The sequence below is a fragment of the Chiloscyllium punctatum genome, chromosome 22 (genome assembly GCF_047496795.1).
Source record: "Chiloscyllium punctatum isolate Juve2018m chromosome 22, sChiPun1.3, whole genome shotgun sequence".
NCBI lineage: Eukaryota > Metazoa > Chordata > Chondrichthyes > Orectolobiformes > Hemiscylliidae > Chiloscyllium > Chiloscyllium punctatum.
Window position 1 is genome coordinate 69,329,598 of NC_092760.1, and position 27,003 is coordinate 69,356,600.

Sequence of the window (27,003 nt, forward strand, 5' to 3'; positions counted from 1 at the left end):
TAAATTGCACCATAAGTTTTAAACCATAACGTATCTGTTCATTAACACAGAAAAATGGCTCCCAGAAGTTAGACCTGCACACAAACAGAATAGGCATTAAGTTGGTGTTATCTTGATTACACCTTCAGCTTTCCTTTTCCGTGTGTGCTTGAGCCGGTCCAGACTAAGAAACCTTTCGATTTTGCTAATCTGTCCTTTGATGATGGCATACTGAGGATCCGCTTCCTCCTCAAACAGTAACACTGGAGTGGCAGGCATAGTGTTAGATGTAGAAACCTCTGGTGACTTAATCTCTGATGATAGGGGATGAAAGTATGATTGGGAACAAGAAATAGAAGACGTTTCTGTAAACTGTCCCTGATGTTTCATTGAAGCAGATGAAAAAGGAATCGTGGAATCTTCTCTGGAGGATGAACATAGTTTTTCCTAAATATAACATATGTATTGTAATAAAACTCATTAGCCTTTGTGACAGTCTTGTGAATCATCTTCAGTTTTTTACTCCTACATAGATTGTAGATGGAAATCCAGCATACTTTACTGCTTGAAGGCCCCATTAAGTAGTTATAGTCATCGGAATTAAAAATTCGGATTTCTAAACAATGATTCCGGAATATCAATCCCATCTCTAGATCAAGAATCACACTGTCTTGGGTTTGACAAAATTCATATATGGCAGTGAATAAAGTTTACTATCTTTTCATAATGTGGGTTACGATAACTTGAACTATTTCAAACAATGTTTTCAACCCAATTGCAACAGTGGCAAAGGGTCAGCAGTAGTTGCAGCTCATAATTCAATTGGTTTGTATTAATCTGAAGAAGATTTTCATCTTGTACTCGTCAAAACAATTAGCAAAAATACCAATTCAAGGGAAAAACCAACATTCGAGAGGAATGGTTGGCAAGTGAACTCTGATTAAAGGAGCTATCAACATAATTGTCATTTAACTGCCAAACTTTGTCTAAATTTTAACCTAGGCAGACTGACTGATTTCCCAGGACAATTAAATGCCTTTTGTTGTTTCATTGTATTGTAACTGAGTCTAAAATTAGATTTAGTCATATCTATTTCTTGAGAATGGATTGTTAACCATAATTAGCATTTATCACAGGTGACCAAAATATTATGTTAACTACATGTCAGAGGAACTTTTCTATTGTTCAGTCTGGTGTGCTACAATATTTTATACAGTATAGGATAATTGTTCTGAATAAAAATTAAATATTTTAACATGCATTTTACACTCATACAGCAAACTAATAATGATTCTAGAAAGACATCTTTCTGCAGAGTGGTGAGCAGTTATTTAACAAACTGTTGGAAAAAAAAACTCAAAAGAAAATCCCTGTGAGCATTATGGTACAGAATGATGCATGTGATGGTCTCTCTGTGCCAGTTCCTTATTGAAATTGACTGAGGAGTAACTAACTATTGGACATATCTCTGGGGCTGGCCTTCTACTGTTCTCACAGCTAATAATTCCTTATTACCAAGGATTATGATCCTGTGTAGCCCAGCCAACAGATGCAGATATATTGTCCAAGAGTTCCAAACACAACGAATACCTGTCCTAGAACTCCCACAATACCTCGAAGTTGTAGATATCTCTTTGATCTAGCGTCTGCTCACAATCCTAAAAACTAAGTCATGCGTTTCCTCCAATGATGAATTTGACAAAATTACACTTAACACCAATTGACAAAGGTTCCGCTGTACACAATATGTCTGTTTCCCAGCTCATTAGACTGGAATATTGATTGAAATTCAACGGGACTGCAGACTCCAAAGATCATCAATGAAATACAAGGATGAGAGTTCAGTGGTCTATGAACAATTGTTGCCAATGCCACATAAAACAAGGGGTATGATTAAACACAATGAGAGGCAAAGCTAATTACTTCCTTAAGTTCTAGTTGATTTTTTATAAACAATTTATACATCAGAACCTGCAAATTACTTCAAAATAACTTGACACAATGCTTTTAAAAATGGTTGTTCCAACAAGCAACTCTAAGGTTGACCTTCCCAGTTTTTGTTTGGTGCTTATAACCCATAAATACTTTTGCCAAACTATCAACAGTTTTGGGATACCACTACCAAATTGCAATAAATCTTCACAGGCAAGTATTAAATCTGAAACCATAAACAATGGGGCTTGAGTGGTTTTCTTTCCAAACATCACAATGTTACAGAAATATAGTTACAGTGAAGATCTTCCATAATCTTGAATTGTATGTATGAAGTAAGATGATATGACTAGGGTAATTAAAGCACAAGAGATACACATTAGAGACAAGATCTGGAGCATGGACAAATTGTTTTAACTTGATATAAGATCATGATGAGCTTGTAAAAGTTCATCCATTGCAAAAACATATGCCTCAAATTTCCTCTGAACCTGCATGAATAAAGCAAGATTTTAAGCAACTAGTCAAATGTAACAATTCACCTTAACAGATTCAGATAGAGTAACTTGATGCCAAAGTGCAGTTGCAATAACTACCAAGTACCTTAACATAGTCATAATGTTATATGTTTTCTTCAAGGAGAGAATACGAACTGGGGTTAGCTTCTCACTGCACTTCTCCTTGGACAGCTATGAAAACCACAATGAGGAAAGAAAGAGCTGACTGTATTCCATACTTGCATGTATAAAGGAAGGAAGGAGCATGGAAAGAAAGGGATATGCAGTGAGAATGGAGAACATAGACAATAGTTTTACAGTGTAAGAGGGAAAAATGGAAATTTTGTATTTTAAACAATTAAATGGAGGTTAGACTAGTAGAATTTAGAAAGGGTCAGGGAATCGGCTAAATGTTTTTTTGTGGTTTCAAGTAGAAGCATGAGAAATTAGAAGACTGGTGTTTAAGGAAGTATGCGGAGTCTCCAACATTATAATATAAGTTTTAACCATGCTCAAATCGGGAGTATGTCAATAAAGCAATCCACCATTAGCAGACCATGGTTACTATAGAATGTACTGAAGCAATTCTTAAATCCTTAACTCCCACCAACTAGAAAGACAAAGAGCTACAGTTCACAGCAGTACCATCACATCTGCTTTGCCTCCAGGTCACACACCAATAAGATTTAACATGTATAATAATTCCTTTATCAGTAAAGGATCAAGCTCCTGGATCTCCAACCTAACAGCAATGTGGCAACACTACTGCAAGGACTGATTGTTCAGGGTAGCTCACCACTGCTTTCAGCTTTTAGTTACTCATCCTAAGAATGCATTTAAAATGTAAGAATTTACGAGGTCCATTGTTGTGAACCGAATTCTGTATTCTGTTTAGTTTTAGATTGTGTGCCATTGTACTCAGTATATGAGAAAAATGATTTTGAATTATTTGGTAAATTGTACCCAAGTTAAAAATGTGGGGGGGTGGAAATGTTGCATTTCTGCTTTAAACATTTAGTGGGAAAGCAGCTGACTAGTAAAGAATGTGGGAAGAAACCTGCACAGTCAGGAGGGTTGGCAGCCAGACAAGGATTCAAACTCATTGGTAAAAAATGCAGGTGGAGATGTCTTATCAAACTGTTTTAATTTCAAATGTATTACTTGAAGCAATGGTGAAACCAGATTAAATAGAATCTTACAAAAGGGAATTGCATTTTTACCGGAGAAGTAAGATTTTGCAGGGCAATGTGAACGTAACAGAATTGTTCTTTCAGAAAGCCGACACAGGCTTGAACCGAAGAACGCTAATGCTCAAGTTGAGATTAGAGTTACATTTTTGTAACAGGTTTTGTAGGAAGATCTTATTTTATTATTTTAACCTAGGTAAGGTCGATGATAGAATTACAACGGAAGTGAATTAAATAAAGCATGCAGTCTCCGATGGCCTGAATTATACACAGACAGTAAAACATTCAGAATTTTTATGAAAGTGGAGGAGGCACTTCCATACAGAGGCAAAATGGCCAATGCAGATTTAAAAGGAAATAATAAGAACTCTCTGATGATAATGGAGAATAATAAATAAACAGTGCAGGACATTGTGAATAGAAAAACTCACTGCAGACACCACAAAAGAAATGCAATACGAACTATAAAACTACCCATTATTGGATGTACATTTCATTGTATGTGAGGATAAAATGGGAAACTAGAAAGGGTTGGCGGGGGGGAGGATTAATGTTGAAGTATCTTACCAACATATATGAACACAATGAGAATTCAGAGGGGGATGGAAGGTTAAACATGAAAATATTTAAAATCAACACTGTTGCATCAATACAATACAGTATACAAAAGTATATCGTATTACATTTTGGATAAATATTTTGAGTATTCTACATTATATCTGGTCAGGGATTTTTTTTTGTTCTGGATTTTTAAGTGTTCATTATGATATACAAATGATACATTAAATTGCAAACTAATCTTTCAAACTGTTCAGTTTTCAAAATGTTACTGTTATTGAATTAGTGGGGACATGATGAATCTGATGCAACTTGTCAGAGTTGTGCATGCAAGGATCACATTATAACAAGAAATATTAGTCAAACATAAAAAATACACATGGAATCTGGAAATAAATGACTATAATGTGATTATCTTCAGAATTCATCTTAAATCATACCAAAGTCCCATGTAATTAATGAATTGATGGATATACACTATAGAACCCCTGCAGTGTGGAAACAGACCATTTGGCCCAGCAAGTCCACACTGACCCTCCAAAGAGTAACCAACCCAGACTCATTCCCTTACCCTATTACTGTACTTTTACCCCTCACTAATGCATCTAATCCACACAACTGAATACTATGGGCATTTTAGCATAGCCAATTCACATAATCTGCACATCTTTGGACTGCAAGAGGAAACCCATGCAAACACAGGTGTGCAAACTCCACACACAGTTGCCCGGAATCAAACCCAGGTCTCTGGTGCTGTGAGGTAGCGGTGCTAACCGCCCATATTGTGGAATTTATTTCATTCACTCATGGGATATGGGCCTTGCTGGCTCAGCCAGCATTTACTACATCCCTAAATGCCATTAAGAAGGTGAGGTCTTCTTGCAGTGCAGTCCATTTGGTGTAGGTACACCCACAATGCTGCTGGGGAGCGAGTTACAGGATTCTAACCCAGCAATCAAAAGAAAACAATGAGTGGCTTGGATAGGAATCTGCAGATATTTATGTTCACATGTAACTGCTGCCTTGTCCTTTTAAATGGTAGTGATTAGGAAAGGTGCTGTTTAAGGAACTTGGTGAACCTTAGACCATAAGACATAGGAGCGGAAGTAAGGCCATTCGGCCCATCGAGTCTACTCTGCCATTCAAACATGGCTGATGGGCATTTCAACTCCACTTACCCGCATTCTCCCCGTAGCCCTTAATTCTTTGTGACATCAAGAATTTATCAATTTCTGCCTTGAAGACATTTAGCGTCCCAGCCTCCGCTGCACTCTGCGGCAATGAATTCCACAGGCCCACCACTATCCGGCTGAAGAAATGTCTCCACATTTCTGTTCTGAATTTACCCCCTCTAATTCTAAGGCTGTGTCCACAGGTCCTAGTCTCCTCGCCTAACGGAAACAATTTCCTAGCATCCACCCTCTCCAAGCCATATATTATCTTGTAAGTTTCTATTAGATCGCCCCTTAATCTTCTAAACGCCAATGAATACAATCCCAGGATCCTCAGCCGTTCCTCATATGTTAGACCTACCATTCCAGGGATCATCCGTGTGAATCTCCGCTGGACACACTCCAGTGCCAGTATGTCCTTCCTGAGGTGTGGGGACCAAAACTGGACACAGTACTCCAAATTGGGCCTAATCAGAGCTTTATAAAGTCTCAGTAGCACAACGGTGCTTTTATATTCCAACCCTCTTGAGATAATTGACAACATTGCATTCGCTTTCTTAATCACGGACTCAACCTGCATGTTTACCTTTAGAGAATCCTCAACTAACACTCCCAGATCCCTCTGTACTTTGGCTTTATGAATTTTCTCACCGTTTAGAAAGTAGTCCATGCTTGTATTCTTTTTTCCAAAGTGCACAACCTTGCACAGAAATTACAAGTATCTACCATTTGTCTTTTAGAGACTATAAAAGTGTTGCTTTTTTTTCCCCAGTAAATAATCAACTTGCCCAAAAATTATGCTTGTTACAGTTTTCATCATTAAAGAGGGAGGCATCTTTAGTATGGTGAAGATCAAAATGACTAATGTCAAATGTCCTGATGCGACTGCACCTGTACCTCGATGACAATTCTTTGGAGCATCTATTTCATTTATAAATGCAATCTTTTGCAATCCCTTATCCTTAGAATAATGTTTGAAAGCTGATAATGTACATTAAACAAGATCACATCTAATATGGTTATACAAAAAGTTGGCAGAATCACGCGAAGTCTGCAGGCAGCAGCTTCCTGCCCGAGTAAAAAAAAAATCCCATTTTCTAATCTCATGTAAAACAGTGAAATGAGATTCTTGCTTGTGAGCACTGAAAGGCCTATTTGCATCCTCATTATGGCATCATATCACCAAATTAATATGCTGTTTTCTATTCTCACACATGATAGAAAATAGAGTTTACAAGTTCCAACATGAAAGTCAGTTCAACTACAGTTTGCTGCTTGTTCTTCCAGCCATACATCAATCACTAACATCTGAGTGCATGCTCCATGGAGAGTGACTGCAGGCAACCCAAGTCTCTGTCGGTAAAGCAGGATGTCAATTACTCTCCGTCCAACATGCCTTAGGCAAGTAAAACAAACTGCAAGGTGGCTGGGTACTGTCACTGGGTGCCCAACTGGGCTTTAAAGTCCTGCCATTGGCCCGTATGTCTGCCTGCAGCAAGTGGGAGAATATGACAAGCAGAGTGCCACGGGGTGTGATACAAAGTTAATGAGTCAAGTTTGAAAGATACCACAAGAAAATACCAAGAATTACATTTAGCTGATTTCTAAGATGATTCAATCTCTAGTCTTTTTCCAATTTCTAAAATAAAATAAATAATTTGTATAACATCTTTTACACCTCAGGATAATCCATAGCCAATTAAGTACTTTTATTTAAAATTTCTCCATGTCATTAGCACAGACCTTTGCTTCAATGTCCACTAATCTGAAGCTTCATTAACAAATTGCCAAAGTTCAAAGGTTGATGATTTAATCAAGTCATTTGTCATACAGTTAAACAGGTATCTGTAGATGATCTTTCCTGAGATTTTACAACTCTCAATCATTTATTATGCTTAGCATGGCTCTAAGACATGTTAGTGGCATAGCTAGACCTAATAGGATATGCCTCACGAGGAGCCAGGTTTTTCAGGGCTTGCTTCAAGAATTGTTAAAACAGTTATATGATGTGATTCTTGATCTATTTTGTAGTCAGGTATTCAATTGTTCTCGTAAAATGGATTTCCCATTGTGTTGCTCATAATTAAGTTCAAGCATGCACTGTTTTATGTTGGCAGATTACAATGTTTTTGTAAGAAGCCCAATATCACTGGCTCATTCTTTTAAAGCATTAGGCCTAGTTAACATCTATGTCAAGTTGCCTTAGGTTTGCCCAATCAGCTGGAAACAAGTACCATTTTTTAATAAATTTGAAACTTTGAAATGTAATGGATGAATATTTCATGAAATTAATTCTTCATTATATATTCTTACAGTATATTGAAACTATGCTCTCCTGCTATGCCACTTTGAGAGGTATTATCTTGGATTTTTAAACATCTTTTAAAATTATACTTGCCTTGGCAATTAACACTTTGTACAGGATAGACTGCATACCATTTCCTCCCTTTCTGCTTTTGGTGTGTACAGTATGCATATTTTCTCCCTATGTTCTATTTCTGTCTAAATCAACTTCATTTGTAAAATATAGTGCCAATGTGCTTCCCAATATTTTTTGAAATCCATCTGTCATAATTGCATGTTTGCATATAAAATGGTACATTCTTCTCAAATTATCTCACCAAAGATTTGGAACAATGTTTTAAAATCCACTTACCTGATCTGCAGGCTGTGAAAAATCAGAAAATGTCTGTGCTGTTGTATTCCACTCACCAGAATTTCTCTTGGGGTAAAGAGGAATACTGGAGGTATTAAAAGTGTCATTTAGCCTTTTAGGACTGGGAGAATCTGAGTGAGAGAGAGGAAATGGTTACAAATACACTCAATGTGCTAAACTTTGAAAATCCCCAGATGCTAATTTTGAAGTCATTGAACTTCTAGTTTCCCATCTGACCTTGAGAATTATTCAAATTTAATCAGAGATATTTCACCGTTCATCCATTCACTGGACAATTTCCTATTCTAATGTAGGCTTTGATCTTATTGTGCCATGGAGAACAGTAAAACTTTTTGAAGGCATATTTCAAACGATATGTTTCCTTTAGTATACTTGACTAATGGCAATTACTAGGAAAGGACAAATACTAATTTTTAAATTAAAATTCTGCATTCTACTGTTTTTTTGTCTCCGAAGAAGTATTTCAGCTATTTCTAGCACGGATGGTTTCCTGTCAGAGGTAAAGAAAAATATACTCATAGAGTTCATGTCCGTGTCTGCACTTAATCTCATAGGCTTTGATAAATTAATCTTCAGAGACTGTAATTCACCTTTGATTGGTTTGTGATGGAAAATCCCATGTGACCAATACATCTTGGGTCTTTGTGAATAAGCCAGGCTGGGAGAAAGACACGTGTATTTGGAACTGGATGCTTACTTCAAAAGTTCTACAGAGGATACTAGAATAATTGGGGTGAATTACGAGCCAAAATTCTATTAAAAGGAATCAGACCATTATCATAAAATCTTAAGAGTGAAATGCAACAGTTTTGTAATTTATTTTAACCTTAAAATTCAATCACTGTTTTTCTACATATACATGTGTATTTGTGACCTGATTTACCATGGCTTTGCCCTGGGTAGTCTAGATTCAGAAGCACTTTTTTGTTCACTTGTGGGATGGCTAGCAGTAATTGTATGTCCCTAATTGATCCTGAGGTGGTGCTGAGCTGCATTCTTGAAACTCCAGTCTCCCTGCTATGGATTAACCTACAATACCCTCAGGGAGGGAATTCTAGGATTTTGGTCCAGCAGGTCAAGGAATGATGATATATTTCCAAGTCAGGATGCTAAGTGGCTTGGCATGGAATTTGCAGATGGTAGTGTTCCCATGTATCTGATGCCCTTATCCTTCTCAGTGGAAGTGGTCATGAGTTTGGAAGGTGCGGTCTGAGGATCTTTAGTGAACTTCTGCAGTGGATCTTGCAGATAGTACACACTGCTGCTACTGAGTGTGTGATGGAGGGAGTGGATGTTTGCAAATCAGAGCAGGGCATATACACTTAATGGTAAGGTCCTGGGGAGTGCTGTTGAACAAAAAAAAACCTTGGAGCACAGGTTCATAGTTCCTTGAAAGTGGAGTCGCAGGTAGATAGGATAGTGAAAGCGATGTTTGGTACGCCTTCCTTTATTGGTCAGAGCAATAGAGTGTAAGAGTTGGGAAGTCATGTTACTGCTGTACAAGTCATTGGTTAGGCCTCTTTCGGCATATTGTGATCAATTCTGGTCTCGCTTCTATCCGAAGGATGTTGTGAAACTTGAAAGGGTTCAGAAAAGATTTAGAAGGATGTTGCCAGGATTGTAGGATTTAAGCTATAGGGAGAGGCTGAAGAGGCTAGGGCTGTTTACCCTGGACCATCAGAGACTGAGAAGGGGATCTTACAGCGGTTTATAAAATCATAAAGGGCATGGATAGGGTAAATAGACACGGTCTTTTCCCTGGGGTGGGGGAGTCTGGAACTAGAGGGCATAGGTTTAGTGAGAGGGGAGAGTTTAAAAAGGGATCTAAGGGGCAACCTTTTCACACAGAGGGTGGTGTATGTATGGAATGAGCTGCCAGAGGAAGTGGTGGAGGCTGGTACAATTACAACATTTAAAAGGCATCTGGATGGGTATATGAATAGGAAGGGTTTAAAGGTACATGGGCCAAGTGCTGGAAAATGAGACTAGATTACGTTAGGATATCTGGTCGGCATGGATGAGTTGGACAGAGGGGTCTGCTTCCGTGTCATACATCTCTATGACCCAATGTGAATGTGATACCGATCAGTCAGGCTGCTTTTCCTGGATGGTGTCAAGCTTGAGTGTTGTTGAAGGTGCACCCATCCAGGCAAGTGGGAACTATTCCATTATCACACCTGACTTAGGCCTTGGAGATGATGAACAGGTTTTGGAGAGTCAGGAGGTCAGTTACTCACAGTAGTATTCCTAACCTCTAACGTGCTCCTGTTGCTGCTGTATTTATATGGTAAGTCCATTTGACTTTCTGGTCAATAGTGACCCTCAGAATGTTGATAATGAGGGATTCAGTGATGGTAATGTCAAGGGATTTTGTAAATGGAAGAACTAGGCTAGGGAAATGACATGTTCTAGAGCACAGTCCTCAGTACTATTGTTGGAATGTTGTCAGGATTCATAGCCTTTGCACCATCCAGTGTCTCCAAACATTTCTTGAAATTATGTGGAGTGAAATTAATTGGCTGAAGATTGGCATCTGTGATGCTGGACCACTGGAGAAGGCCACGATAGATCATCCATTTGGCATTTTGCAGATTGCTGCAAATGCTTCAGCCTGATCTTTTGCCCTAATGTATTGAGCTCTTCCAACATTGAGGATGGGGATATTTGTGGAGTCTCCTCCTCCAGTAAGCTGTTTAATTGTCCAGCTCCATTCACAACTGGATGTGGCAGGACAAATCCAATGGTTGTGCGATGACTTAGCACTATCTATCACTTGCTGCTTATGCTGTTTGGCATGCTTTCTGTTTGCTAGCCTCACCACATTGACAGCTTATTTTTACGTATGCCTGGTATACCTCCTGCACTCTCCATTGACCCAAGGTTGATACCCTGACTTGATGGCAATGATTGAGTGGGGATATACCAGGCCATAAAGTTGCAGGTTGTGCTGGGGTACAATTCTGTTGATGGCCCACAGTGCCTCTATGATACATAATCTTGAGTTGCTCGATGGGTTCAAATCTATCCTGTTTAGCACAGTGGTAGTGCCACACAACACATTGGAAGGTATGCTCAATGGGAAGGCAGGATTTTGTTGTAAAGAAGATACAAGGCATGCTTGCCTTCATTGGCTGGGGCACTGAGTATACATAAAAAATGGCAAGTCATTGTAAAGCAATATAAGGCTTTAGTTAGGCCACATTTTGAGTGCTGTGTGCGGTTCTGGTTTCCACAATATAGAAGAGATGCGGAGGCTTTGAAGAGATGCAAAAGACATATACCAGGATGTTTGCACGATTGGAGTGTATTAACTATAAGGAGAGATTGGACAAACTTGGATGGCTTTCGCTAGAGTGTCAGAGACTGAGGGGAACCTGATAGAAGTATACAAAATTATGAGAAGCATGGACAAGCTGGATAATCAATCTTTTTCCTGGGGTGCAATACTCAAGTTTTAGGTGAGAGGGAAAATGTTTAAGGGAGATGTGTAAGGAATGTGTTTTTACACAGAGGATGGTAGGCACCTGGATCGCATTGTTTGGGCAGTGGTACAATTACCCGTTCTGAGGAACGGTCACTCGACTCAAAACATTAACTCTTGATTTCTCTCCACAGATGCAGTCAGATCTGCAGAGCTTCTCCAGCAATTTTTGTTTCTGTTTGTAAAGTGGAAGAAGCAGATACATTAGCAAAGTTTAAAATACATTTAGACAGACACATGAACTGGCAGGGAATAAACGGATACAGACCATATGCAGGGAGATGGGCTTAGTTTAGAGTGACAACAGCACAGACATGAGGGCCTGTTGCTGTGCAATACTCTTCTATGTTCTGTTTTTTCCAAAAGTCTGATAAAACAGTAATAGAGACCATGAAGTTATTTAATTCAAATAAAAATTCTCCAGTGTTGGAAAGAAAATTGGAGCCTCTATGAATTGCAGCTAGATCTGGACAAACGCATGCAACCACAGCATGGATCCTATTGGCTGGACACTCACTATAAATTAGGATGATTCCAACAACATGGGATTTTGATTGCCTTCAAGCTGAGCTAAATTCAGAGTCTGCCTCCTTGGTGGAGGTTGTAGTGGTTTGGGCTGGATTTGCCTTTGGGCAGAGAACTGAACGAAAAGAATCCCACAGTTCTCTTGCACCTGGATTACTAGTCTAGTAATATTACTGCTATGCTATCATACCCCATTCATCATTCATTTTTACCACTGAATGTGCCAAAAGAAGATATTACCTTTTTCACTAGAATTTCTCAAACTTATTTCACCGATCTGTTTTGGAAAAGTAAATGCTGAAGGGATTCTTCTGCTTACATCAGGAGCCTCCAATTTGTCTCTCAGTAATGAAACTGAAAGTGATGTTGCGGCTTTATTCGACATATCCTTTTCTTTCCCAGAATCTAAAAAAGGGAATTCACAAAGTTTCCAGCCACTTTGACTTGGTGCCTTGGTGCTTGTGCACTTTATGTCAGAGGTTGATGTTTTATTCTTGTGATCTAAAGCAATGGTTGCAACCAGGTTAATTGAAGCACTTATAAAGCTGGGCTTTAATTTATTTTCTGTTATCTTGGAAGTACCTCTTGTTTCTAATTCTTCAGCATGCAAATCCATTTTAGTAGCTGCTGTTTGCTGACTTTCCGCAGTGGATTCAAAACCATTTGCAATACCATTAGTTTCCTCTGTACTTTGGGAGATTGGGGCTAAAACCATACTATGGTCAGCCTTACATATGAAGTTTGGTGAATGGATACTTGTCATAATTAAACAGTCATCACTTTGTGTGAAGTTACCTAGCAATTGTTTCTGGTTTCCCAAAGCTTCAGCATTGGACACAATTACCTGAATATCTTGATTTGCTTCACTGTCAGAAATCATAGTTTCCAGATTATGCGGTTCTTTCTGATGATCATCAGTACTAACAAGATTGTTTTGTGCATTACTACTGATTTCCTTGATAATATCTTCCTCATAGTTGTTAGACTCAAGATTCCCTACTTTAACTGAAATGTCTGACTGGGGTTTACTGTCAACATCAACACTACTGTTAATTTTACAGGATGCAATTGATGGAATGCAGTGGTCAGTGGGCAGTTTTATGGGACTGACATCTGATTTACTGCAGGGTTTATGGAATTGACAAAGTTCAACGATGTTGTCGTTTGCACAGTTTTCTTCCATCAGAATATTTGCTTGGCTATGTTCATGCTGCTGTTGTAAACTGGATTTCTGCTCATTTTTAGTTTCATCAAGTACTGGGTGGGCTACAAGGTCAAAACTACTTTGCTGAGATTGGATTGTATCCTCTCGTACTTCATTTGCATCACCTTCCTTCGTTATAATCTCAGTGGTGCAAGCAGCTGCTTTGGCTTCAGTCCTCGGTGATTCATTTATAAAGACACCTTTGTCACATTGTGTAGTTTTCATCTTTTCGTTCATATCATAAACTGCTTCAGTTCTGCCTCCATCGACTTTGTGTGTAATGGAGTCTGTCTGCTGACCGATATCTGCACTGCAGACACCTAATGCATCAGCACTGTCTGGGAGCTTCTTTCCTCCTTTCGATGGGACTTCTGCCAAACAGACAGAAGTGCACTGCAAATTGATTTTTGCACTCGCAAGCTCAGCTTCATTGCAAGTGTTTCCTGTTTCACCCTGTCGGATGTCATTGGGCTCAGCAGCATTAATGGTCAGAGTTGATACAATGGTGTACTGTCTTTCATTCACAAACATAGCTCCATTATCGGTTTCTTTTTCTGGCATTTCTGCAGCTGTCTTGACAGTATCTGGTGACCATATATTACTGTTTGTAACTGTAATGATAAAATACAAGATTAACCTTGAAAGCACACATTTCAATTCCTTAAGTTTCTCTATTTATTCCAGGCAGGTTTAAGTAGTGATGTTTAAATTAGTGAATCTCAAATGACTTTGATTCAGGTAAGTCAGTGAGTACATTATTTTATAACAGCCACCCATATAGCACACAATGCATTATTATATATTAATGTCCCACAGCATTGCAACAAATAAGAGCAATCATTATAAACTATAGTCTGTTTCTCAATGTTTTCATAAACATTTCCAGTTCCTCACTACTCCGAACCCCAAAACTGTATAGATATGTTGCTCTCAACCTGTTTCTTTGCTTGATGTACTAAATTTCTTTTTTGCCTAATAGAAATTTATTTTTAAGTAAACCCATTAGAAGTTTTATATAAATGTTGAAACTTTCAACAGAAAGCCACTGAATATTGGTCACACGTTATGTACAGAATTATACATTTTGCAGGATTGTTTGGTAGTCAATATATTGTGTGCAACTGTTCAGAATTGGGAGAGTCAATGATTTAAATGTGATATTTAGCTATTTGCTGCAAATGTGGTGATGAGCCAGTTACAGTTAACAAACAGTCTTTTGTGAGGCATAAGAAATGAGCTTTTGGTTTGTATCTCGGCTTTGACTTCCAGAGTTTCACGTTTAGTTTGTGGGGGGAGATGCATGGGTCTAAGTCTTAGTCTGAAATAAACCTAAGTAAAGACAATTACTACTGTAGGAAGACAGAGATAATTACTGCCAGTTGGGAAGACAGTTTGAAAGGTATGACAGAAAAGAAGCAGTAGCAGATATTTGAAGAGACATTGCAGACCATCAGCAATTATGTGGTGAATTAAAGACATCATGAAATTGAAAGAACATACAATACAATACTGTGAATGTTAGTGAAAGGTCAGAGATTGGTTAGATTTTAGAAACCAAAGAATGATTCAGAAAAAGAAAGAAATTAAAAATGAGAGAAAGCAAGCTGGATATAAGATAGACAATATGAGTTTCTATAAGTATTTAAAAAGGAAATAAGAAACTAATGTGTATTAGTCCCTGAGAGGGTGAGACCAGGAAACATACAATTGAAGACAAGGAAATATTAAATAGGTATTTGTGTCTATCACAATCGCTAGGAAGAAAGGACTACAGAAACTATTAGAACTAAAGACTAGTAAAGCCTCTGACTGCCATACCCTAGTGTCTTAAAATGGTTGCAGAGATAGAAAACGCATTAGTTGTGATTTTCCAAAATTGCCTAGATTTGGGAAAGGATCCAATGAATTGGAAATTTGCAAATTTAACACCATTATTCAAGAAAGGTGAGAAGCAAGAAGGATGTAACAATAGGCCAGGCAGCCTAATATCTGTCATAGGAAAGTATTAGAATCCACTATTAAGGAATTAAAGCAGGAAACTTAGAAAATCATAATATGAAAGGCACCATCAATATGGTTTTGAGAAAGAAAAATATAGACAGAAATCTAAAATGACTTGATACCCCACAAATGGAAGAAAAATCAGCAGTTAGTCAAAAACCTTACAACAAGCCTGCCCCGCAAGCCATAACATACTGTAATGGTCTACTTTAGTCGATTTTCACACCTCAGTGGCCGGATGCAACACCTGCTGGAGATTCCAGCCAATCTGACAGGGTGGCAACTCTAATTGGAACAGTAGAGCCAGAGGTCAGTAGTCTCAAGTCCTACTCGGGCTATAACCAATACCAGGATGAAAGTCCAACAGAATCCCAAACTCAGGTAGGTAAGGGACATTGGGTAGAAAGGAATTGGTGATGTTAGGTGTGCGTTAGGGGGCTAGAAGTGTCAGTCTTAAAGCCTGTATGAGGAGAAGGTTGGGGGTTAATGCTCTTCTTTTTCTGACCTCGAAAACCTTGTAAAATTAAAATGGGTTGCCCACTTCCACCCACCTGTTCGCACTGAACATATTCTGGCATGGGCAGGATAACATTTTAATAAGCTCGATAATATCCATTTACATATAGTGCAGGGCTATCAATTTTAGCATCCAGCTACCCTCAGTATATGTTGAATGTGGGGAACAAAAATAAGATAGGGTGGCCTCTTGTTTTGTTAGTTTATTAAAGTTTGTTGAGGAAAGTAACAAGGTGGATAAAGAAGAACCTGTAAACATTTTGTACTTGGCTTTCTACATAATATTCAATTAAGTGCCATATAGGGTTGTTAGACAAAATAAGAACTCATGGTGTAAGGGATGATGATCAAGGATTGATTAGCTTCAGGAAACAGATAAAATGATTATTTTAAAAGTTGGCAAGCTGTAACTAGTGGAATGTCAGAGGCAGAGTACTCAACTATTTGGGCGGTACAGCGGCACAGTGGTTAGCACTGCTGCCTCACAGCACCAGAGACCCAGGTTCAATTCCCGACTCAGGCGACTGACTGTGTGGAGTTTGCACATTCTCCCCGTGTCTGCGTGGGTTTCCTCCGGGCGCTCCGGTTTCCTCCCACTGTCCAAAGATGTACAGGTCAGGTGAATTGGCCATGCTAAATTGTCCATAGTGTTAGGTAAAGGGGTAAATGTACGGGAACGGGTGGGTTATGCTTCGGCGGGTCGGTGTGGACTTGTTGGGCCAAAGGGCCTGTTTCCACACTGTAAGTAATCTAATCTAATCTATTTACAGTCTACGTGAAATAATTGGATGAAGAGACTGAATGTATGGTAGATAAATTTGCTGATGACAATAAGACAATAACGAAAACAAATTGTTCAGGCTACTGAGGGATTTAGATGGGCTAGGTTTAAAAAAAAGACAGGTGGCGTAGGAAGAGCAGCAAAGCAGCATACTATTTCAACAGAGAAAGACTGCAGAGCTTTTCATTGCGGAGCTTTATGGATGTCTTGGTACACGTGTGACAGAAACTCTATATGCAGATGCAGCAAGTGATTAGGAAAGCAAATGGAAAGATGGCATTTGTTTCAAGAGAACCAAATATAAAAGTAGGGAACTGCTAATACAGTTGTGTAGGACCATGCTTTAACTGCGTCTGGAGTACTGAGTACAGTATTGGTCTCCCAATCTGTGAGAAAGGATATAACTCCATTACAGGCAGTGCAGAGCAAGCTCACTCAACAGATTCCTAGGATCAAAGATTTAGTTTATGATGAAACGCTATGTAGCTTAGACTTATTCACATTAGAATTTCAAAGAATGCAAAGTGATCTTATTGAAACAAAGAAGGTTCTGAGGGAACATGATATGGTGGATGCTGAAAAGATATTTCTCCTTGTGGGGTGGTGGTCTTGAAGTAGGGGCCACGGTTTTTAAAAATCAGTGTTTTACTTAATACTGAAATTAGGAATCTATTTCTCACAGGATATTAGTGGTGGAATTCTTTCATCAGAAGATAGTATAGGCAGGGCTATTGTATATATTCAAGGCAGAGTTAGAGATGAATTTTTAGACTGTCATGAGCAACGCATCATGGACAGACTTCTTTGTCACTGTCAGATTAATCATGTTCTTACTGGGACTCCTGTTTCTAATTCTTCTGTCCTTGGGAGTTTTGGTCTTGGTCTGCCTGAGGATGGGGCTGGATCATGTAGAACTGCAGAACTCATTTTCCTACGTTCCATGAATCTATATGCCATTAATGAACATACAAATTAAGATAAGTAGGCCATTCAGCCCTTCAAGCTAGTTCCTTTTAGCAAAATCATGGCTGATCTGTTTGTTTCAAATGCCCATTTCTCCAATTAATATCGCCTAAAAAGATTCTGATGACCTTTGATTTAAAAACAGTCAAACATACCACCGCCTTCTAAGGATGAGCATTCCAAAATCAGATAATCCACAGAGAAAAAAAGATTGTCGTCATCGCTGTCCTAAAAGGATGACCCCTCATTTTAAAAGTGTCCCTTAGTTCAGGACTCAGAATACAAAACATCCTTTTCACATTTACTTTTTCAAGACCATTAAGGATGTTATAAATTTTAATCAAATCAACCTTCACTGTTATAAACTCCAGTGAAAACATGAGCAAATCATCTGCAGGAGGATTCTATCTCACTTGCCTATATTATATAAATGCTGCACTCACGTTTGTGGACAATTTCACCAACTGCCATTGTGTATGGAGGTATCATGTTGCAGCTAACAATGACAATTACACTAGCTTTCACAGCCCGGAATTCCACCCCCTTCCTGCCATTCTCTCACAGCCAGCAATTTCCCTATTTTCTCACAGTCAGTAATGCCCTCTCCCACATTCATCCTGATTGCCCATAAGCAAGAATCATTCGTGCTCTTCTACAGATCGGAATCTCTCACATTCTCATACAGCCAGTACTCTCCAATCTCTGCCCCCGTCAGCAATCTCCCTATTTTTCCCAAAACTATCAGTCTGTCAATTCTTTCTCACTCAGCAATCTCCAATATTCTTGCACAGCCAGCAACTGAAAATAGAACATTACAGCGCAGTACAGGCCCTTTGGCCCTCGATGTTGCACTGACCTATGGAACCAATATGAAGCCCATCTAACCAACACTGTTCCATTCTCATCCAAATGCCTATCCAATGACCATTTAAATGCCTTTAAAGTTGGTGAGTCTACTACTGTTACAGGCAGTGCATTCCACGCCCCTGCTACTCTCTGAGTAAAGAAACTATCTCTGACATCTGTCCTATTATCTATTACCCCTCAATTTAAAGCTCTGCCCCCTCGTACTGGCCATCTCCATCCGAGGAAAAAGGCTCTCACTGTCCACTCTATCTAACCCTCTAATTATCTTATATATCTCAATTAAGTCACCTCTCAACCTTCTTCTCTCTAACGGAAATATCCTCAAGCCCTCAGCCTTTCCTTGTAAGACCTTCCCTCCAATAGCAGGTGACATCCTAGTAAATATCCTCTGAACCTTTTCCAAAGCTTCCACATCCTTTCTATAATGTGGTGACCAGAACTGTACGCAATATTCCAAATGTGGCCGCACCAGAGTTTTGTATAGCTGCAGCATGATCGCATGGTTCAGAAACCCAATCCCTCTACCAATAAAAGCTAACGCACTGTATGCCTTCTTAACAACCCTATCAACCTGGGTTGCAACTTTCAAGGATCTATGTACCTGGACACAGAGATCTCTTTGCTCATCTATACTACCAAGAATCTTACCATTAGCTCAGTACTCTGCATTCCTGTTACTCCTTCCAAGATGAATCACCAAATACTTTTCCGCATTAAACTTCATTTGCCACCTCTCAGTCAAGCTCTGCAGCTTATCTATGTCTCTCTGTAACCCACAACATCCTTCATCACTATCCACAACTCTACCGACTTTAGCATCAACCTCAAATTTACTAACCCATCCTTCCAAGCCCTCATCCAGGTCATTTATAAAAATGACAAACAACAGTGGACCCAAAACAGATCCTTGCGGTACCCCATCAGTAACTGAACTCCAGGATGAATATTTCCCATCAACCACCACCCTCCATTTTCTTTCAAGTAACCAATGTCTGATCCAAACTGCTAAATCACCCTCAATCCCTATTTTGTGCAAAGCTTACTGTGGGGAACCTTATCAAATGCCTTATTGAAATCCACATAAACCACATCAACCGCTTTACCCTCATCCACCTGTTTGGTCACCTTCTCAAAGAACTCAATAAGGTTTGTGAGGCATGACCTACCTTTCACAAAACCACGTTGACTATCCCTAACCAACTTATTCCTCTTGAAATGATTATAAGTCCTGTTATAACCCTTTACCTACAACCGAAGTAAGGCTCACTGGTCTATAATTACCAGGATTGTCTCTACTACCCTTCTTGAACAAGGGAACAACATTTGCTATCCTCCAGTCTTCTAGCACTATTCCTGTAGACAATGACAACATAAAGATCAAAGCCAAAAGCTCGGCAATCTCCTCCCTGGCTTCCCAGAGAACCCTAGGCTAAATCCCATCGGCCTAGGGGACTTATTTATTTTTACACTTTCCAGAATTGCTAACACCACCTCCTTATGCACCTCAATCCCATCTAATCTAGCAGCCTGTCTCTCAAAATTAAATGTCCCCATCTTTCTTACAGTCAGTAATCGGCTTTCCTGTTCTTTCATGGGCAGTATCCCCATTCTCCCATAGCCAATGTTTCACATTTTCCCAACAGGCAGGAACATTCTCACAGCCATCAATTTTCCTCATTTCTTTTACACCCACATCCCCCAGAACACTCAAATATAGCAACCTCCTTCCAAACGGTGCCATATCCACCACAATACTGTCAAATCTTGTGACTGCTTATCCAATGCTTTATTCCAAATTCAGAGCTGTGTAATTATATTGCATCGTTCACTATCTCAGAACATGGTTTCATAGCAAATTAAGAATTTGTGAAGGAACATCAAACTTGTGTATAGCATACTCTCTAAACAACAAAAGTAATAATGACCAGGTAATCTGTTTAGCAAAACCACAGAATAATACAAGGTGACCATTGTGCCTAATTCCAGATTTTTATTGATTTTGATTGAGGAATGATAATGAGCCAGAACACTTGTACTGTTGTTGCATTCAATAGTTCTATGCCACCAAGGAGATGTGTAATTATATCATAGTTGGACCCTCTCCTGCTAGACTAAAAATACATCTTCACAGTAGTCCCAACCATCATGAATATCTGTCCCAGAGCTCCAGTGTCACTAGGTATCATATCCTCCCCATCAAACCCTTTATCCTGTTGCTCCCAATTCTAGAATGATCCTCCCTAATCTACTAACACATGATTTCCTTCAACTGCCCAGTACTGCTTCAAGATGTTCCTGCAACTGAACAACTAGAAGCCCTTTCCTTTAGCCAGTCTTCATTTTCTGGGCTTTACTGCAGTTAAACTAAATAATAATGATCAGTGCAACTGATTTCCACTGTACATGGAGATATGCACATAACATTACCCACAGGCAATAACAACTCCATCACTAACATAATGCAGTAATAAAATGCAATTTGTTTGAGTTAGCAACAGTAAATCAGTACTTAGATAACATATTGCAGATTATGTGAAATATTTGCATGAAACAACACAGACAACAGCCATTTGGCCCATCATTCTTTTGCAAGCTCTTTGAAGGTGCAATGAATCCCATTCTCCTTCCTTTTTCTCCAATGCCCCTTTTCTTTTCATACATGTATCCAGTTACTGTTCAAAAGTTATTACTGAATCTGTTTCTAATGCCTTTAGGCAGTGTATTACAGATCACAGGAATGCATTTTTTTTTAAAAAAGCTTATTATATCGCTAGTTCTTTTACCAAATATATGGCGTATAACAGTATATGTTCTGATATGCCTTGAATCAGTACCACTGGGAACCTGCTGGCAAAATAGTAAAAGCTTTGAAGCTAACATCCTTTCTATAACACTTCTCAACTGTATTCAATTTGTATCAAATATATTCTAGATTCTCTGAAATACGTAAAAATAATGTCTGAAAATGTGTTGCTGGAAAAGCGCAGCAAGTCAGGCAGCATCCAAGGAGCAGGAGAGATGCTGCCTGACCTGCTGCGCTTTTCCAGCAACACATTTTCAGCTCTGATCTCCAGCATCTACAGTCCTCACTTTCTTCTAAAAATAATGTCACCAATATTTCAGAATAAACTGAACTGTTCTGTACAAGGGCAGATGTCTTCAGTTTCAATTCTAAGAATCAGGGTCAGTTAGAGTTACTTCAACAATGCGTATGAATTCAGAAAAAACAACTAACTTCTTTGTGCAATATTCCAAAATTACAGTTGACCAAGTTAGAAGCTGTGCTGATACTAAATGAGATACAGCTTTCAGAAAAGTACAAACAGGATTATTTGGAAGATTCCTCATGTAACTTTTTAGTTTAAAATATACCTACCTATGTTATCTGTATTAATCATCCCATCTTCACTGTGAATGCTAATCTCTTGATTAATGTCGTCTCTCTCACTGGACTCGTCTTTTATTTTTTCTTTTATCGTGCTATGCATTCCTGCTTGTTTAATCTTATTGTCATTAACCATTAAGGCTTCACTAACGCAAGTCTGCTCTCCTGCTATTTCCTGTTCTGAATGCTGTTCAAAATGTTTTAAGTTATTCTAGTAGGAAAAAAGTTATGAACAGGCAGTTTTTAAACACTGGATTAGATTTACATGGAACAAAAACTTCAATTGCCAATTTATAATCTAACTTAAAATGAAACATTTTTGTTTTTGTATATGTTATCAATTTTTATTGCAATCTATTCGCATTTTGTTAGGTCTCAGTCTTGGCTCAGTAATTTTTTAGGCCTTAGAGTCAGAGGTTGTGGATTTATAAACAAAGAACAAACTTGCATTTTATAGCAAGATTTATGACCCATCGCACTGTACAGTCACTGCAGGAAACATGACGGTCAATTTTCAAGCTGCACGATTCCACAATTATTATTCAGTTCATATATTTTAATAATGTTGGTTGATGGGTAAATATTAACCAGGACACTGTGTCTTAGAGCAAGTTAAACTTGAGTAACATGTATGTTTCCAGCTTACAATGAACCTTGGAGAAGCTAAACATATATTTGAAAAATCAAGGGATTAGCAAGTTTTGAGAAGATTTGTAGCTCAGGTTGAGGTTTTGGATGTAGGTTTGCTCGCTGAACTGAAAGGTTCATTTCCAGACGCTTTGTTACCCTACTAGGTAATATCTTCAGTGGGCCTCATGTGAAGCAGTGCTGAAAATTCCTGCTTTCTATTTATATGTTTGGGTTTCTTTGGGTTGGAGATATCATTTCCTGTGGTGATGTTATTTCCTGTGGTATGTTATTTCTTATCACCACATAAATGACATCACCAACCCAAAGAAACCCAAACATATAAATAGAAAGCAGGGATTTTCAGCATTGCTTCGCGTGAGGCCCACTGAAGATGTTACCTAGTAGAGTAACGAAACATGTGGAAATGAACCTTTCAGCTCAGTGAGCAAACCTACATCCAAAATCAAGGGATATACACAAATGTTGAGTCCAGGTTGATCAAAAAAGAGAAAGACACACATAACAAAACAAAGAATTATGCATGCTGAAGATCTAAAAACAGACAAAAACAGATATTGCTCAAGAAACTCTGCAGGTCTGACAGCATCTGTGAAGCGACAACAGAGTTAACATTTAGAGTCCAGTGACCCTTCTTCACATCATTTTTCAAAGACAGATATGTTGCATGGAACCTCCCAATCCTGAACCAGGGTATTGATAAGAAAGTTGGGAGAATCAAGAGATCAGTAATGAGTATCTTCCTGCCATCAAGAGCAGAGCCCCAGTTTACAACGCAACTGTTGGAAAAGAGAGATGAGATTCTCACTTACAAGCAGTGAGATATATTTGCATCATATGGCAGTGAGAGAGATAGTTTCATGCCACACTAATATGCAGTTTCCTATTTTCCCAACCGTTCATAAGTTCTTACGGTATAGGACAGAGGATTCTGGGTAATCTAAGATGGAGGATGGGAAAAATTTCTGGCTGTAATAGCTGCTCCTTTATTGAGGTAGTTCAAGTGTTGGAGGTGATTTCCTCGAATTCCAGGAGCAGCAATTACTGTTTTATATGCTGTTGCATTGTTTTGGAACTTTGGGAAAAAAAATCAAAACAACAGCAGTTTTAAAAGGGAGAAGAACAGACAAAGGAAGCACATGGCGAGGTCAGTGCAACTCCAGCACACTGTTTGCTCCTCGAGCTGTCTACCTGTCACTAACATCTCAGGGTATGTTCCAAGGGCAGTAACCACATGCACCCTCCATCCAACATGTCTACAAGTTCTCAATCAGCATAGCAGAACACCAATTACTGTGTGTCTGGCAGGTGTGGGGCAAATAACTTATTCAGCGCAGCTGCTTGACCACATGCACAGATGGGCTTTAAAAATAGTACCAGCTCTAGAAATCCTAGGAGGAGTGAATAGTGAATAATACTTGCACCTGTAGCAAGTGGAAGAATATAACAAGCGGGCGGCATAGGAGCATGCTGCAAAGTTAACAAGGTAAGTTTGTTAAGGTAACTTAAGAAAAACTTGCTAGGGCTCACAGAATGAAACCCTCCATGAAACTCTGCAAAAATGACATTAAGCCAATTTTCAGTAAAATTCACCGGAAAATGTTTTACCCTCTCCTAACATGGCAACTTTTCAAAAATAGCATGTATCAATGTGACTGCTCTTCTACATTCAGCAAAGCATAAACAACACAGTGCAAGGACACCATAAGAATGTACACAGGGATAGGCTTAAATGGATCATGAGGGCCATCAAGGTCTGAGCCAGGCTTTCACAAGCACAGGCAGGTCAAATAATATCAATTTTAAATCCATCCCTCGAGACCAGCCGCTTCAAAATCAAACTAAGGTATCTGGCTCAAATTGGGAACAAGTAATTTTCTCTTATTCTTCACAACACTGGACTTGCTAAATTAGTTTAACAATATTAATAAAAACTGAAAAGAACTGTGGATGCTTGAAATCAGAAACAAAAACAGAAATTGCTGGAAAAGCTCAGCAGATCTGGCATAGAGATGAACAGCACGGAAACAGACCCTTCGGTCCAACTCGTCCATGCCAACTAGATATCCCAACCCAATCTACTCCTACCTGCCAGCACTCGAACCATATCCCTCCAAACCCTTCTTATTCATATGCCCATCCAGGTGCCTTTTAAATATTGCAATTGTACTAGCCTCCACCACTTCCTCTGGCAGACCATTCCACATATGCACCACCCTCTGCATGAAAATGTTGCCCCTTAGGTCTCTTTTATTATAAAAACTTTCCCCACTCACCCTAAACCTACGCCCTCTAGTTCTGGACTCCCACACCCCAGTGTAAAGACCTTGTCTATTTACCCTATCCATGCTACACATGATTTTATAAACCTCTATAAAGGTCACCCCTCAGCCTCCGTCGCTCCAGGGAAAACAGCTGTTGCCTATTCACCCTCTCCCTTTGGCTCAAATCCTCCAACCCTGGCAACATCCTTGTAAACCTTTTCTGAACCCTTTCAAGTTTCACAACATCCTTCTGATGGGAAGTAGACCAGAATTGCACGCAATATTCCAAAAGTGGCCAAACCAAAAGATGAAGGGCTTTTGCCCGAAACGTCGATTCTCCTGCTCCTCAGTTGCTGCCTGACCTGCTGTGCTTTTCCAGCACAACTCTAATCTAGACTCTAGTTTGCAGCATCTGCAGTCCTTGTTTTTACCTAACCAATGTCCTGTACAGCCACAACATGATCTCCCAACTCCTGTACTCAATACTCTGACAAATAAAGGAAAGCATACCAAACGCCTTCTTCACTATCCTATCTACCTCTGACTCCACTTTCAAGGAACTATGAACCTGCACTCCAAGGTCTCTTTGTTCAGCAATACTCCCTAGAACCTTACCATTAAGCGTATAAGACCTGCTAAAGATTTGTTTTCCCAAAATGCAGCACCTCAAATTTACCTAAAATAAACTTCATCTGCCACTCCTCAGCCCATTGGCCCATCTGATCAAGACCCTGTTGTAACCTGAGGTAATTTTCTTCGCTGTCCACTACACCTCCAATTTTGGTGTCATCCACAAACTTACTAACTACACCTCTTATGCTCACATCCAAATCATGTATAGAAATGACGAAAAGTAGTAGACCCAGAGCCGATCCTTGTGGCACTCCACTGGTTACAAGCTTCCAGTCTGAAAAACAACCCTCCACCACCACCCTCTGTCTTCTACCTTTGAGCCAGTTCTGTATTCAAATGGAGAGTTCTCCCTGTATTCTGAGAGATCTAACCTTACTTACCAGTCTCCTCTGGGGAACCTTGTCAAACACCTTACTGAAGTCCATATAGATTATGTCTACCGTTCTACCCTCATCAGTCCTCTTTGTGACTTCTTCAAAAACCTCAATCAGGTTTGTGAGACATGACTTCCCATGCACAAAGCCATGCTGACTATTCCTAATCAATCCTTGCCTTTCCAAATACATGTACATCCTGTTCTTCAGGGTTCCCTTAAACAACTTCCCCACCAACGATGTCAGGCTCATTGGTCTATAGTTTCTTGTCCTTACTACCTTTCTTAAATAGTGGCACCACATTAGCCAACCTCCAGTCTTCCGGAACCTCACCTGTGACCTCGATGAAACAGATATCTCAGTAAGAGGCCCAGCAAGCACTTCCCTAGTTTCTCACAGAGTTCTAGGATATACCTGATCAGGTCCTGGGGACATATCCACTTTTATACGTTTCAAAACATCCAGCACATCTTCCTTTGTAATATGGATATTCTTCAAGATGTCACCATCTATTTCCCCATATTCAATACCTTCCATGTCCTTTTTCACAGTAAATACTAGTGCAAAATACTCATTTAGTATCTCCCCAATCTCCTGCGGCTCCAACAAAGGCTCCCTTGCTGATCTTTGAGGGGCCCTATCCTCTCCCTAGTTATCTTTTTGTCCTTAATGTATTTGCAAAAATCTTTGGATTCTCCTTAACACTATTTAGAGAGAAATCAAGAGTTAACATTTCGGACTGAGTGACCCTTCCGTAGAAGTGAATAATTTTAATGTCTGTGGTTATTAATGGAAGTTTTCCTTATAAAGCACATTAATATTTATACAATAATAGGTACAAAGTCGAGATGCAATTCCATTGCTAATAAGGTCTTGCCTCCTCGCTTGTTCATGCACCAAGTAAATAATTTAAGAACACATATCCCTTCTATAAAAATGGTATAGTAGATGGACATAAAGAAAATGTAGATTACAAGTCAAGTAATCACAACCTTTTTCTTATGTCTTTATAGTATCTGCTTAACATCACAATAAAACTTTTAGTATGTCACAATTACCCAAATAATATTTACAGACAAACATAAAATATATGAAAACCTATTGTTCTTTAAATGCCGCAAGATTTTATTCTGGTGCCTTCAAACCAACAAAACACTTGCCTGCAATCTGTATATTTGTTGTCCTTGTTGTACATTCTGCATAGATACCTTACTTTGAATCTCTTGACATTCGGCATGAGCCTTTTTAAATGATTCTAACTCAGATTTTATTCTGAGATTTTCTTCATTTAATCGATCCTCCTGAAAACAAAAATCACAGATTTCTACACTACTTACATTGTGAAATGTAACTTTAACT

General features: G+C 39.0%; 2 protein-coding genes across 3 annotated transcripts in view; both read right to left on the minus strand.

Moving 5' to 3' along the window:
• Positions 1-3: 3 nt before the first annotated feature.
• Positions 4-26,915, minus strand: LOC140493759 (uncharacterized). Its single transcript, XM_072592611.1, has 4 exons — positions 26,805-26,915; positions 12,249-13,823; positions 7,982-8,112; positions 4-426 (listed from the first exon to the last, which is right to left on the minus strand). Exons 2-4 carry the CDS (start codon positions 13,771-13,773, stop codon positions 97-99), a joined length of 1,986 nt encoding a protein of 661 aa, XP_072448712.1. The 5' UTR covers positions 13,774-13,823; positions 26,805-26,915; the 3' UTR covers positions 4-96.
• Positions 26,853-27,003, minus strand: part of LOC140493761 (coiled-coil domain-containing protein 73-like) — a 44,329-nt gene continuing 44,178 nt past the window's right edge. For both annotated transcript variants that reach the window (XM_072592613.1, XM_072592614.1), the window contains one exon: positions 26,853-26,945. In XM_072592613.1, the coding sequence (XP_072448714.1) occupies positions 26,933-26,945 (13 nt within the window). In that variant the 3' untranslated portion in view covers positions 26,853-26,932. The remainder of the gene's footprint in view (positions 26,946-27,003) is intronic.

Bases quoted from the DNA above. Each gene is read 5' to 3' on its own strand.
- LOC140493759 (XM_072592611.1), bottom strand. From the start codon at position 13,773: ATGCCAGAAAAAGAAACCGATAATGGAGCTATGTTTGTGAATGAAAGA. The intron at 8,113-12,248 runs GTAATATCTTCT...TCTCTCACTCAG, and splicing joins GAGAAATTCTAGTGAAAAAG to ATTCTCCCAGTCCTAAAAGG. The intron at 427-7,981 runs GTAAGTGGATTT...TGTTATATTTAG, and splicing joins TTTCACAGCCTGCAGATCAG to GAAAAACTATGTTCATCCTC.